The following is a 14,548-nucleotide window of genomic DNA, read 5'->3' as shown; positions in this document are numbered from 1 at the left end:
TATCAAATATCTAATATGTCCAGTTTAACATCATTCAGCTCTTCCACTTTTGGCCTTAACCGCTGTTTTTTTGCATGTGTCACTAAAATCGCTGAAAAAAATTAATTCACGTGATGCAGTCTACGCCACAGAGGCGCAGAAAATCTTAACAACGTAGGTGTCTCAATATACAGTATCAATCATTTTACAAGATAATAAAGTTTCACACTAAATTCAGGCTTGTATTTTTTAACGAGCCCAAATATTTTAAATGTATTGTATACAATAAGTGTTTATTTATTAGCATAATATGACAAGCAATAATAAAATATAGTTATATTTAGCATACTTGGGTCGGAGAGTAATTTTCTTCACAACTAAGATATCGGAAATACTCAGGAGGAACTTGACATCACGTCTACATTGATCACAGGGATTTAACCAAATTAAACTTGAGAAGAGTCTTTTGGCTTTTAAACTTTCTAATCTGTTCTTATGCAGAACCTTTTATCGAGGATTCAAAAAATTTTGTGCTGTTGTCTATAATCTGATCAGATATTATTCCTCCTTATTACATATAATAGAGATTTAAGGTTATTTTTTAATAGAATTTCTTCTAGTTTTTTCTGCGTTTTGAGGACTCACATCAACTGCTGTTGTTGTACGACGTGAACGGCGTCTAGACGTTGCATCTCTTAATAGTTCAATTATTCGTGTGTTGAGATATTCAACACGAGCCTGTTTACGAAGAAGATTATGAATTCAGATGTGTGAAAAAATATTATAGCAATTGTGAAAACTAATTTACCCTGAATGATAACAAATCTCTAATAATGTACTCTAATAAATATAATTGAGCCGGAGTGACGCGTATAGCAATGGTATTTTTTAGTTATCGTATAATAGTTAACTTTAATTGTATTAATTATTTAACATATATAATTGGTTTCAAAGTTGGATATCGAATCCTATAGGTAAGTTTCAAAAATAATTTTCAAAACTTTTATTCTATTATAGGGAATCGGTTATAACGAATCCCATAGGTTAGTTTCGAAAAATTATCCGGTATCGTAAACGAAAAAAACTCATCAACAAGATATGCTCCATCATAATAATTCATAGCAAAAAAAGCGAAATCCCTCCCTTAAAAAAAAAAAGAAGTTTAGTAAGTATATAGTATATAGTTTGATGATCACAAACATGCAAAAAAAATGTTACTTACTATCAACTAGGATTCCAAACGTTTCGATCATTTGCCGGAGTTTTTTTTCGTCAACTACTCCTTTTTCTCTTCTAAACGAAAAAATGACAAGCGCATTGCTATTCAAAAAATTGCGTATCATGAGTTCTCGTGTATTTAACATATAGAAATGCTTTGAATTCTTACCTTTTAATATCTTTTGTAGGTCGCCAATTATTTTTTTATGATCTTTAACAATAGCGTTACCTACTACTTCAAGAAAACCGACCTGTAAGTTATTGCCATTTATGTTAATCTTTATTATTCCGTCATGGAACCAGCCCGTAGGTCTTCGATCTTCTGGGAGTTTAGATAAATCTTTTTGATTTTTACGGTCGGTGTTTTCTATTTCGCCACTATGGAAATATATCATTTTTAGCCATTTCATATATAAAAAAATAAAAAATAGTATATAAAACTTACGATAACATTGTTTGTGTCAAGGAAAAGGTCTTCGCATAACAAATTCACAAACCAACTTCGATATTGGTATTCGCTGATTGATTCGTCGTTTAGAACATGCTTCGAGAGTTGAAAGCATGTCAAACTACAAACATAAAAGATTAACAAAAATATAATAACAAACAGCAGTAAACAGAAGTAAACAGCCGACAATAAACAACAGGAGCTTAGGAACTTACAATTTTTGGTACACGTTGTCGACCCATTTTTACAACCAATGTTTCCGAAATTTGTACTTTGTTTGGTATTTAGGGACAAAAAAGACCGAATCAAGATCTACGTAGACACCATCTGTGGCATTATCTATAGATTCATTATACTCCTTTAGAATTTGTTCAACTTTATCTAGCGGAGGAACGATTTTCGCGCTAATTTCTATATCTTTCTAAAGTCATAATGTAATATCTCGTTAACAACTGCTACCATATAACAAATATCAAGTGAGATATTCTCTTACCTTACAAAAGATATTTTCGAAATTTCTCCATTCATAATCACTAAATTTACTTCGCAAGATATCGTTTTTGTGGCATTCGGGAAGGAATATAACACTGTACCGCGCAATTCCTTCACCAATCTCGGATAGCTTCTTAGCTGTAACACTGTTTGCGACTGATGGTAGCTCCATGCAATCGTCTGACATACTTTCATCAGTATCGCTTATATTATGATCTTTCTTTTTTCGCTTTGAGTTCTGGAAAAGGTAAAAAACAATTTCACAAAATACATTGAGAGCTTTGTAGGGCTGGGGAAATTACGCGGATAAATTTTGCTTATAACCTTACCTTTTCTGGCTTTGAGGTTTCCTGTGACCGCTTACGTTTCGTATCTAAGATACTCCCATTGTTGATGCTCTCAATCTTGTGAGAATCCCCATAAAAATTAACTGAATGTACAGCTTTTTCGCAAGTAGTATGGTCCTTCTCCCAATTTTGGCGACGAACTCGATCCGGTCGAGAACCCTAACAGTGCAAAATTTGGAAATTAATATTTTTTAATGTTCACAACTGACTGTTCATGATTTCCTTTACTTCTCCCATCAGGTCGAGTTTAAATCTTGAACGTCAGACGAAGTTAAAATCCATCTGCGCCCTGTGGGGTCAGTATTGGGTCGAGTTAAATTCTTGAACGTAGGCAAAGTTAAAATCCACCTGCGCCCAATACCAACTTCGTGGCTCGCGTTAAAAGCTTGAATGACAGAAATCTTAAAGGTCCCTGCCACGCCACCAATTATCTATTTTAATCAAAAAGTTTTTGAAACTTGCCTGCTTATAGTTATTATATAGCTGTTGTGCTCGTTTTCGCCTTGAGTTATCTTATTCAGTATTGATGATTGTTTCGAGGGATGTAAGATAAAAACCTATTCTCTGACTTACAGGTTCCTGGTCGTATTCATCTAGGAAGTCCAAAATATCCCAAGCTGAAGGTTTTCTTTCGAAGTACTCGTGTACGTAAGGCATGTTAGAAAAAAGTTAAAACGATAAATTATCAAATCGATTGATTAAATGTAATTGTCCAGTGACCATGATGTAATTTATTATAAGCTTCTTGACCGGTTTTTATGTCGCACGAACAAGTCGGGTGATATCCATATTACGTAATTGCACGTGACATTTATCAAGAAAGAATGATTTTACAAAAATAACGACCAAGAAACGGCCCGGAAGCCCCGGCTTACAGTACATAAAAAAGAATAGAAGTACACTCAGTTAGCACTTCCTACAGAAAATTCAAGATGATTACGTCTGTAATGCTCAATAGCCTCTTTAAGATTTCTATTTAGAACAAGTTGACTAATTTTTATTTCTTGTGTAAAAGGGTCACGACAATCATCATCTAGCCAAGTCTCGATTGAGCTTCTTTCGTAAGAGTGCCCACTTTGCGTCATCACGGGATCCATCATCCAGTCTTTTATTATAGGACACATATACTGACTTGGAATAAAGGGGGACGCTCTTACACTTTTCACTCGTTCAACAATTTTACAACATCGAAGAGCAAGAGAAGTCCAATACGGAGCCTTAAACTGGGGTTTCTCCGCTTTAAGCTCATCGATAGCTTTCTGGATACGTTGCCCATAACAAACTTCTTTAATTAAATCTTCGATAGTTTTAAAACCTGCACGAAGATGCACTTCCATTGTTATTTCTCCAACGCCATCAATTGTTCAAAGGGAATTGCTAATATTTTTTGGTGGGTAAATTAAAATTCAATAATATAAATATATAATAGTAGTGTAATTAGTCGCGTCGTGATGTTGAGCTATATTAATATGATTGCTCAATACATGTAACTACCTAGTAACTACCAGAAATTCTTCGATCACGTGACAAATTTTGCCGATCATTTCCTAAAACATCACCAAAACCATTTTACATGCTCTACTGGTAATCTTTGGCTTATATATATATTTTTTCAAAATGAATTTTGACAATACATGTTTGCTCGGTGCTCTCCGTTCTCTCTCATTTTTACCACCAAAGGTGACATCACCTTGTAGCGGTTTGTTAGAGTACTTTTGATTTTAGTTATTGATTTCTTTGTAAGTTGTAAAAAAAAGAATACATGTATGCTACGTCATGATACTCTCGATACTCTAAGAAGCAGAGAATTGGAAACTAACATTATTTCAACTATGTTTAGAAAACAATCTAATCTTAGCTCACTGTTTAATGATTGGAAAAAGTCATTCGAAATTATCATAACAAATAATAAAAAAATTCCGGTCATTGTACCCTTAAACGTCAGTACTTCTGAAGGCTCGTCAGTCATATGGAATGGTACGACGACTTCCATATCGATACTTTGATCTGCAACTTTCCAATATATAAAGAAAGATATACTCGTCTCAAACATCAGAATTATCATGAGGAAAACAAACAAAAAATAGATGGTACAGAATAATGGAAGAATCAACAGACTGAAATCAACGAAAGAATCAATTCTCTTATCTGATGAATCATGTTAGTTGAATCCATCTATGAATTGATGTAAGCTTTCTTTTATAATCGAGATTTATAATTATGTTGATTCAATTCTATTAATAGGCAAAAATTGAAATTAAAATTATGAAATCTCAAATATGAACATTGTTTCTTAGAACCATTTTTTGTAAATGGAATTCTATGGAATCAAAGTTATAATTGTACTGATAATGTGCTTTAAAGCAAGATAATTTTTGGTAAGACATCTCTGAGAAGCTTGGAAGATATCAAAATAAGACTCCCAAGATACGCCATATTATATCGTAAGCTTTTTTTTATTATTTTAGTTTTAGTATTCTCTAAACATTTACTGTTCTTAAACTTTAAATTTTGTTTAATGTATTAGATTGAGTTACTGGAGCATTTTCTAGATTTTGCCGATCACGTCCACTGATCTCCAGAACCTAAATATCTCCAAAATATTTTGAATCTAGTTTCCTTCTAAGATTGGGGAGATTGATGGTTATATAGCGTTTGAAAATCTTCACATGAGCATTCAATATGCGTAAGAATTGGCTCATCAGTTATCTATTCGAGGTTGGGTTCTCTGATATTAAGAATACGATTTTTTTGTTCTCTTATCAGGATATGTCATTTCTACAAAGGGTGCTAAGACCGAATAATCACCCAAATTTCTCTTTTTAATGCAGTTGTGGAGTTCTGCAATAAGGAAATACTTGACTGTAATTATGGGATAACAACGTGTTCAAAAATTTCGCTGATCGGCAATTCCTTTGCTTTATGCAAATCCTTTGTCAGAACAATCTTGATTTAAGATTAATTGGGACTTGATCAATCATTGTAATGATATATAGCAAATCACTGCATGTTTGATTATAAACTAGAATTTATATTAAAATTAAATAATATCTTTCTGCATATAGGGGTGAAGGTTTAGGTTTAGCTCTAAAGAAGAAAGGAATGATGATACAAATCCTTTCGTTAAGGCTCGCATGGGAAGAAAAGTCAATATGAAAAGGGTATTATTTAGGACACCAATAAATTCGAAGCATTATGCAGAGAGGATATTTTGTAAGTAAACTCTCTCCTTGTGATGATCGGAGAAAGACGATATTGTATACGGTTGGAAGGTATATACGAATTGGGCTGTATATCACGAATAGATTATTTTTGAGTTAGAAGTATGTAATTTGGTCTTATCCTGTTATAATCAACACACGATCCCAATTTATCTATTTTATGTAGAGGAAATTGTCTGAAACAGAAGAAACACTCGTCGGAAAGCACAACTGATTTGCATAAGCATCTTCAGTGCTATAAAAAAAAGAAAAATGCAAAATAAATAAATCATCTTTATATCCGTCTCATAAATTTCCGCTATTTTATGTGATGTAGAATGAATTGGTAGCATACAACTAATATATATGATAGACACTATTTATTTGTCTATTTGCAATTTCATGTGTATCTCTTATTTTTTATTGTTCCATTATTTATATTGATGTATCTTTAAAGTAATCAAACGAGCTTACAAAAATTACAAGATTCTGAATCATTAGCAACAAGTTTGGGAATGCGTACGATAACACTTCACGTGACAAGTTTTAAGTATAGGCTAGACCTTCATGTAAATTTAGAGGTGGGATCCGGATGAATCCGATCTAAACAATCCGATCAAAAAAAACAGATCATCCGTAATTTTTTTTAAAAAAATTGCATATATTACACGTGATTAAAAAAATTTTTTTTTATTGATCTCGATCTCGATAATTTTTAAGTAAAAGTTTTTTTTTTTCGTTAGCTATCGATTTAACAAAAATTAATCGTTTACTGCACAAAGACTAGAGCTTTTGTTTTTATATGTTTCGTAAAAGACGTGTCTTACTGGAGTTTTGGTTTGCCAAGTTATTTGTAAGTTGCGTGTCGTCTTTGTTGCTTTCTTTAAATCAAACTAATAATTTCTTAAACAAGGTTTTTCTAAAATAAAAACTTCCACAAACCAGTTTTTTACGTATTAACTATGACAAATATAGAAGATAACTCTTCAATTTCGAATGTAATACAAATAACGGAAGTATCAACAATAGTGGAGAACAGTAACAGTAGCAGTGGAAAAATATCTTCACCAATAATAGTTTCAAACACTATTATTAATAACCACCGCAATAATAATCATTTATCATCACCAAGATCTCCAACACCGCCAGTAACAACTTCAACCTCTGGCAATAATACACTAGCAACCTTAGTACTTAAAGATGGTAGTTGTTTTCAGGGATTTTCATTTGGTGCAGAAGTAAAAAGTGTATCAGGTGAATGCGTATTTCAAACTGGAATGGTTGGGTATCCAGAATCCTTAACCGATCCATCATATAGAGGACAAATATTAGTATTGACATTTCCACTAATTGGAAATTATGGTGTGCCATCCCGTGATGAGACGGATGATTTAGGCTTAAAAAAATACTTTGAATCAAATGAAATTCATGTAACCGGTTTAATTATCGGACAATATTCTCAGGATTTTTCTCATTATTTGGCTAAATCTTCTCTATCTGACTGGCTTAAAGAAAATAATGTTCCTGCTTTATATGGAATTGATACTCGTGCTCTTACTAAAAAAATTCGTACCAAAGGTGTTTTGTTGGGTAAAATACTTTTCCCAAAACGTGTGGTGGGTGATAATTTAACATCACTTTCAGTTGATAATATATCCAAACAGCCTTGGATTAATGACTATCAAGACGTCCCCTGGATTGATCCAAATGATAGAAATCTCGTTGCTGAAGGTTTATACCCACATATATTTTTTTGCACTATACTTTAGTGCGATATATAACATCATAAATTTTATCATTAAATCAGTTTCGATCAAGGAACCAAAGTTATATACACCTGATCCAGCAAAAACTATTAAAGGATCCAACGGTAAAACGTTGCGCATTTTAGCGGTGGATGTTGGTATGGTTAGTATACCAAATTACATTGTCTGTGTGACAACCTTCATGTTTATATTGATAATTTTTTCTGACTATTCTTTAGAAATTTAATCAAATTCGGTGCTTTGTAAATCGTGGTGTAGAAGTCAAGGTTGTTCCTTGGGATTATGACTTCAACAAAGAGAAAGATTATGATGGTTTATTTATTAGGTAAATAAATATCAAAAGTAATTTTAACTTCCTATTATAATTTGATTTCTAATGTAAACATGTATAACATTCAAATAGTAACGGTCCCGGTGATCCAACTATGGTTACAATCACTATTGACCATCTTAAAACAGCATTGCAAGAGGCTAAAACTCCAATTTTCGGGTAAATACTTATATTAATTTAAACTTGAATTTAAAATTTTTTTTTTTTAATTATGTTCTTATATTTTTATAAAGAATTTGTATGGGACACCAGTTGTTAGGTATAGCATCCGGTGCTCAAACAATAAAAATGAAATATGGTAATCGCGGTCACAACATTCCGTGTACAGATATGATTTCAGGTCGTTGTTATATTAGTTCACAAAATCATGGGTATGCAGTTAACGCGGAAACGTTATCAGAAGATTATTTGGAATTTTTTGTAAATGCAAATGATGGATCTAACGAAGGAATTATACATAAAACACTTCCAATATTTTCTGTGCAATTTCATCCTGAATCAACTCCAGGACCAAGAGATGCAGAATATTTGTTTGATGTGTTTATTGATAGTGTTAGAAAATCTAATATAACCGGAAAACTAGCACCCATTGAAATTCCTGGTGGTACTAAAGAAGAAAATTCAATGAAAAATCCTCGTGTTAATGTTAGGAAAGTATTGGTTTTGGGTAGTGGTGGATTAAGTATTGGTCAAGCTGGTGAGTTCGATTATTCAGGAAGTCAGGTAAAGTATTAGCGTTTTAAATTACGGTTGTAAACGAATTGTTTTTAATTGATTTCTTTTATATTTAGGCTATAAAAGCTTTGAAAGAGGAGGGCATATATACAATATTGATTAACCCAAACATTGCTACTATACAAACATCTCATTCACTCGCTGACAAAGTATATTTCTTACCGGTAAATCCGGATTTTGTTCGTAAAGTTATAAAACATGAAAAACCTGATGGAATTTATGTTACATTCGGAGGACAGACAGCATTAAGTGTAGGAATAAAACTTAAAGATGAATTCGAGGGATTAGGTGTAAAAATATTAGGTACACCAATAGAAACTATTATAATGACAGAAGATAGAGAGTTATTCGCACAAAAAATGTTAGAAATAAAAGAAAAATGTGCAAAATCTGCTTCAGCAACAAATACACAAGAAGCATTATGTGCAGCAAAAGAAATTGGTTATCCAGTAATTTGTAGAGCTGCTTATGCACTTGGAGGTTTAGGTAGTGGATTTGCTGAAAATGAAGCACAATTACGTGACCTTTGTTCAAAAGCTTTTGCTGTTAGTCCTCAAGTTTTAATTGAAAGAAGTATGAAGGGTTGGAAAGAAATTGAATACGAAGTTGTTAGAGATTGTCGTGATAATTGTATTACAGTTTGTAATATGGAGAATTTTGATCCTCTAGGAATTCATACAGGTGATTCTATTGTGGTAGCACCTTCTCAAACCCTTTCGGACGAAGACTTCAATATGCTTCGTTCCACAGCTATAAATGTTATAAGACATCTCGGTGTAATAGGGGAATGTAATATCCAATATGCATTAAATCCTTTTTCAAAGGAATATTGTATTATTGAAGTAAATGCTCGATTATCAAGGTCATCTGCATTGGCGTCAAAAGCTACAGGTTATCCGTTAGCTTTTGTAGCAGCAAAATTAGGATTGAGTATCCCATTGAACGAAATTAGTAATTCAGTAACGAAAGTTACTTGTGCTTGCTTTGAGCCAAGTTTAGATTATGTCGTTGTTAAAATTCCAAGATGGGATTTAAAGAAATTTACTCGTGTTAACAAGGCATTAAGTTCTTCTATGAAATCTGTTGGTGAGGTTATGAGTATTGGAAGAACATTTGAAGAAACTATACAAAAAGCCATTAGAGCCATTGACTTTGGGTTCTTGGGATTTAGTCTTGTAAGTAATCTTGTTGATTATAATTCTATTTTTTAAAAAAATTATTTATATTTCTTTTTTACCCAGAATGATTTAGTTGATTCTATTGATGAAGAACTTGTAAATCCTTCAGATTTAAGATTATTTGCGATTGCAAATGCCTTACATCAAGGATACACAGTTGACCAAATATGGGAATATACAAAAATCGATAAATGGTTTTTACACAAATTAAAAAATATTGTAGAATTAGAAGCAAAATTAAAAAAATTTCATCATTATGATATTACAAAGGAGGTTATTCTTAGTGCCAAACAACTAGGATTTTCCGACCGTCAAATAGCAAAAGCCATTAATAGCAATGAATTGGCTATTAGAAGAATTAGACAAGAATATGGAATTATTCCTTTCGTTAAACAAATCGATACAGGTGCGTTATAAAGAAAAATTAAATTATTAATTCAAAGAAACCTAACGAATCTTCATTTGTTTTTAGTTGCTGCCGAATTTCCTGCTCATACAAATTACCTTTATGTAACCTATAATGCTATAGAGCATGATATTAATTTTGAAGAAAGAGGTGTTATGGTACTTGGATCTGGAGTTTATAGAATTGGAAGTTCGGTAGAATTTGATTGGTGTGCTGTTCGCGCAATTCGTACATTACGCGAACATGGTATAAAGACGATCATGGTTAACTATAATCCGGAAACTGTTAGCACAGATTACGATGAGGCCGACAGACTCTATTTCGAAAATATTACTTTAGAACGTGTATTGGATATCTATGAAATCGAAAGTTCTTGTGGTGTAATTATTTCTATGGGAGGTCAAATACCAAATAATATTGCATTGCCACTTCACAGGCAAAATGTAAAAATTTTAGGCACATCACCCGAAATGATTGATACAGCAGAGAATAGATATAAGTTTTCGCGTATGTTGGATCAAATTGGAGTTGATCAACCGGAATGGAAAGAGTTAACGAGCTATGAGGAAGCTCAAGAGTTTTGTGATAAAGTACAATATCCCGTACTTGTTCGACCATCTTATGTATTATCTGGGGCTGCTATGAATGTAGTTTATTCTTCGGATGACCTTTCAAATTATCTTAATCAAGCAACAGCGGTTTCGCGTGATCATCCCGTCGTTATTTCGAAATATATTGAAGAAGCGAAAGAAATTGAAATGGACGCTGTTTCACTCGATGGGAAAATGGTAATGCACGTTATATCAGAGCATGTTGAAAACGCTGGAGTACATTCGGGTGATGCTACACTTGTTTTACCTCCACAAGATCTTGATCCTGAAACAGTACGTAAAATTGAATCAGCAACACAAGAAATCGGTAATGCTCTTAATGTTACAGGACCTTTTAATATTCAATTTATAGCAAAAAATAATGATATTAAAGTTATTGAATGTAATGTTAGAGCTTCTAGATCGTTTCCTTTCGTAAGTAAAGTAATAGGAGTCGATTTAATTGAAATGGCTACAATGGGAATGATGGGATTGCCTATTGAACCTTATCCAACTATAACCTTACCAAAAAATTACGTTGCTGTTAAAGTTCCACAATTTAGTTTTAGTAGATTATCCGGAGCTGATCCTGTTCTTGGTGTAGAAATGGCTTCAACAGGGGAGGTTGCTTGTTTTGGCAGAGATAAATATGAAGCTTACATTAAAGCTTTAATTTCTACTGGAATTACAATTCCAAAGAAAAATATTTTACTTTCAATTGGATCATACAAAGAAAAGAATGAAATGTTACCTTCGGTACAAAAGCTTCACCAAATGGGATTTCATTTGTTTGCTACCTCTGGTACAGCTGATTATCTTCAAGAACATGGATTACCTGTAAAATATTTAGAAACTTTAGATGAAGCTGAAGATAAATTGAAATCAGAATATTCTTTACAAGTACATTTAGCAAATAATTTAATTGATTTATATATTAATTTACCATCTAAGAATAAATATCGTCGTCCGGCAAGTTATATGAGTAAAGGATATAAAACACGTAGAATGGCAGTAGATTATGATATTCCTTTAATCACAAATGTCAAATGCGCGAAATTATTTGTAGAAGCTCTTTCGCGTAAAATTGATTTTGAAATATTAAATATTGATTATAAAACTAGTCATAAAAGAGTTACACTACCTGGTCTAATTAATATCTCTGCTTTCGTCCCTCATGTCACTGAGCAAAATAGTGATGAATTCGCTCAAGTAACAAAAGCTTCTTTAGCTGCGGGTTTCACCACAATCAATATTTTACCCATAGGAAGTACGGATTGTTTACAAGATGCGCGTACTATTGCTATAGCGCACAGTAACGGGAAATTTAATGCACATTGTGATTATTCTTTATCCGTAGCTGTTACTGAAAATAATAGCTCTCAATTAACAAAAGTCGTGCCGGATGCCGCATCATCATTTATTCCGTTTACAACCCTTCAAGGGGCAACTATACCAAAGATTGCTACTGTATCAACTCACTTTAGTACTTGGCCTTTACTTTCTCCTATTGTAACTGATGCCAAAGGAACGGATTTAGCATCTGTTTTATTGTTGGCTAATTTATATAATCGTGCTGTACACGTTACGAGCGTTAGCACTAAGGAAGATATTGTGTTAATAGCTTTAAGCAAAGAAAAAGGATTAAAAGTTACTTGTGATGTTGCTGTTTATGCATTGTTTTTGAATACGAATGAAATTCAAAATAGTGAGAATTTACTCCCAACTCCCGCGGATCAAGCCGCTTTATGGGAACATTTGGAGGATATTGATTGTTTTACTGTTGGTACTTTGCCTTATAGACTTGCTCAAGCACTTGGTAAAAATAGTACGGCAAGTACAGGAATAGAAGATACTATACCATTACTTACAAATTCTATTAATGAAGGCAAATTGACTTTGGATGATATTCAAAAACGACTTTATACAAATCCGCAAAAGATATTTGATATACCAGAACAACCAGATACTTATGTTGAAGTTGAAATTGATCGTAAAGTTGTAATTACAAAAAAAGAAGAAAATTGGTCGCCATTTATTGGTAAGACGCTTGTTGGTGCAGTAAGTCGTGTGGTATTAAGAGGGGAAACAGTATTTCTTGATGGCGGATTATTTTCTTCTGGTAATAATGGTAAAGACATATCAACTTTAACTCATGTTATTGCTAAAACTCCTGCTGTTAAAGAATCCTTATCTGTTAAAGAGTCAATAACTCAAACACAGCAACAAGAAGTGGTCCCTGCACAAACTTCTCAATTTGTTGCTAGTAATATAACTGATGTTATGTCACCCCCTATGGGGCCTAGAGAATTTAGATCAAATTCAATAACATTAGACTTTTCTGAACTTCCTCATTCTATTTTAACCACGTAAATATTAATTGAATTTATTTTATCCATTTTTAATGATAATAGTAATTGACTATTTTTTCCAATTTATTTTTAGAAATATAACATCTATCATTAGTCATTCTCCATTTTTCCGTAAGAATATACTTACGGTTAAGGATTTTACGCGAAATGATCTTCATTTATTATTTAGTGTTGCTCATGAAATGCGTACATTAGTAGAACGTTATGGTTCAATTAATTTATTACAAGGACGTGTGATGTTTACTTTATTTTATGAACCATCAACAAGAACTTCAGCTTCTTTTGAAGCTGCTATGAATAGATTAGGAGGGCGTGTTGTTTCTATTAAAACAGATTCTTCTTCAGTAACAAAAGGTGAATCATTAAGTGATACTATAAGGACTGTTGGCTCTTATGGTGACATTATAATATTGAGACATCCAGAACCAGGTAGTTCAAAAACCGCTGCAAAATATTCCCCTGTTCCCATAATAAATGCTGGTGATGGTACCGGAGAACATCCAACTCAGGTATAAACCTAGCAAATTCGTTATTTTAGAAATCATATTTTATTTTTGAATTTTTATTTAATTTTTATAAATATCTTTAGGCTTTCCTTGATGTATATACAATTCGAGAAGAATTAGGTACCGTTAATGGATTAACAGTAACGTTATTAGGTGATTTAAAGAATGGAAGAACGGTACATAGTTTAGTTAGGATATTATCAAAGTATCATATAACGTTGAACTATGTTAGTCCAGCATCATTACGTATGCCAGATGATGTTAAAAATGAAATTCGTAAAAGTGGAATAAATCAAAGAGAATACACCGATTTACATGAAGTTATATCTGATACAGACGTATTATATGTAACTAGAATACAACGCGAGCGTTTTATGGATTTATCAGAATATGAAATGGTTAAAGATGCTTATATTATTAATAATGCTATTTTAAGTAATTCTAAACCACAAATGATAGTTATGCATCCTTTGCCTAGAGTTAATGAAATTGATCACGAAGTAGATTTTGATGATAGAGCTGCTTATTTTAGACAAATGAGGTATGGAATGTTTGTTAGAATGGCTTTATTAGCTTTGGTAAGTTTCTTTACAATTTATTTTTTTTTTCATGAAAATGTTCTTTTTGTAATTAACAAATTAATTATAATTATTTAGATATTGGGTAAATCAAATTAAAATAATCAGTAATCAAGTTATTCAAGTAACAATTTTAATAATCAAATATCTGTGGAAATGGAAATAATATTTGTACAATTTATGGAAAAAATTAAATTAGCTAAATAAAAAGTATTATTTGTTATTTTTAATGCGCTTTCGTCTCCTGAAAATAAATAGTTTCCTAGTTTGTCACAATAACTAAGATATTTAAATCTGGCGAACTTTATTAAAATCAGATTTGCGTAAGGAAAGAAAAGAAAAATAGAAACAGTGATATAAAAAAGAGAATAATTCAAATTTAGGATTGAAGAAGCCCACAATAAA

The 14,548-nt window shown here is 32.3% G+C and overlaps 5 protein-coding genes across 5 annotated transcripts; 1 reads left to right on the top strand and 4 right to left on the bottom strand.

Moving 5' to 3' along the window:
* Positions 1-537: 537 nt before the first annotated feature.
* OCT59_016411 (uncharacterized protein) lies at positions 538-1,232 on the bottom strand (the record flags this gene model as incomplete). Its single annotated transcript, XM_066132460.1, has 5 exons — positions 538-546; positions 625-717; positions 788-819; positions 1,012-1,122; positions 1,202-1,232. The coding sequence occupies 5 exons, from the start codon at positions 1,230-1,232 to the stop codon at positions 538-540; spliced, it is 276 nt and encodes a 91-aa protein (XP_066003440.1).
* Positions 1,233-1,255: 23 nt separating this feature from the next.
* On the bottom strand, positions 1,256-1,650 carry OCT59_016410 (uncharacterized protein; the record flags this gene model as incomplete). Its single annotated transcript, XM_066132459.1, has 3 exons — positions 1,256-1,299; positions 1,367-1,575; positions 1,643-1,650. 3 exons carry the CDS (start codon positions 1,648-1,650, stop codon positions 1,256-1,258), a joined length of 261 nt encoding a protein of 86 aa, XP_066003439.1.
* A 111-nt stretch (positions 1,651-1,761) lies between these two features.
* On the bottom strand, positions 1,762-3,077 carry OCT59_016409 (uncharacterized protein; the record flags this gene model as incomplete). The annotated part of the gene is made up of 7 exons (XM_066132458.1): positions 1,762-1,766; positions 1,861-1,916; positions 2,002-2,066; positions 2,139-2,375; positions 2,467-2,643; positions 2,947-2,986; positions 3,058-3,077. 7 exons carry the CDS (start codon positions 3,075-3,077, stop codon positions 1,762-1,764), a joined length of 600 nt encoding a protein of 199 aa, XP_066003438.1.
* A 309-nt stretch (positions 3,078-3,386) lies between these two features.
* OCT59_016408 (uncharacterized protein) lies at positions 3,387-3,821 on the bottom strand (the record flags this gene model as incomplete). Its single annotated transcript, XM_025324190.1, has 1 exon — positions 3,387-3,821. One exon carries the CDS (start codon positions 3,819-3,821, stop codon positions 3,387-3,389), a length of 435 nt encoding a protein of 144 aa, XP_025187492.1.
* Positions 3,822-6,646: 2,825 nt separating this feature from the next.
* OCT59_016407 (uncharacterized protein) lies at positions 6,647-14,242 on the top strand (the record flags this gene model as incomplete). The annotated part of the gene is made up of 11 exons (XM_025313335.2): positions 6,647-7,415; positions 7,492-7,592; positions 7,669-7,775; positions 7,854-7,940; positions 8,015-8,504; positions 8,573-9,691; positions 9,758-10,100; positions 10,167-13,056; positions 13,133-13,568; positions 13,649-14,143; positions 14,222-14,242. 11 exons carry the CDS (start codon positions 6,647-6,649, stop codon positions 14,240-14,242), a joined length of 6,858 nt encoding a protein of 2,285 aa, XP_025187494.1.
* Between the last annotated feature and the right edge of the window lie 306 nt (positions 14,243-14,548).

This window comes from Rhizophagus irregularis, chromosome 24 (assembly GCF_026210795.1).
Source record: "Rhizophagus irregularis chromosome 24, complete sequence".
Lineage (NCBI taxonomy): Eukaryota > Fungi > Glomeromycota > Glomeromycetes > Glomerales > Glomeraceae > Rhizophagus > Rhizophagus irregularis.
The sequence above is the reverse complement of the archived record's forward strand: the minus strand, read 5'-3'. Positions and strand labels throughout refer to the sequence as shown.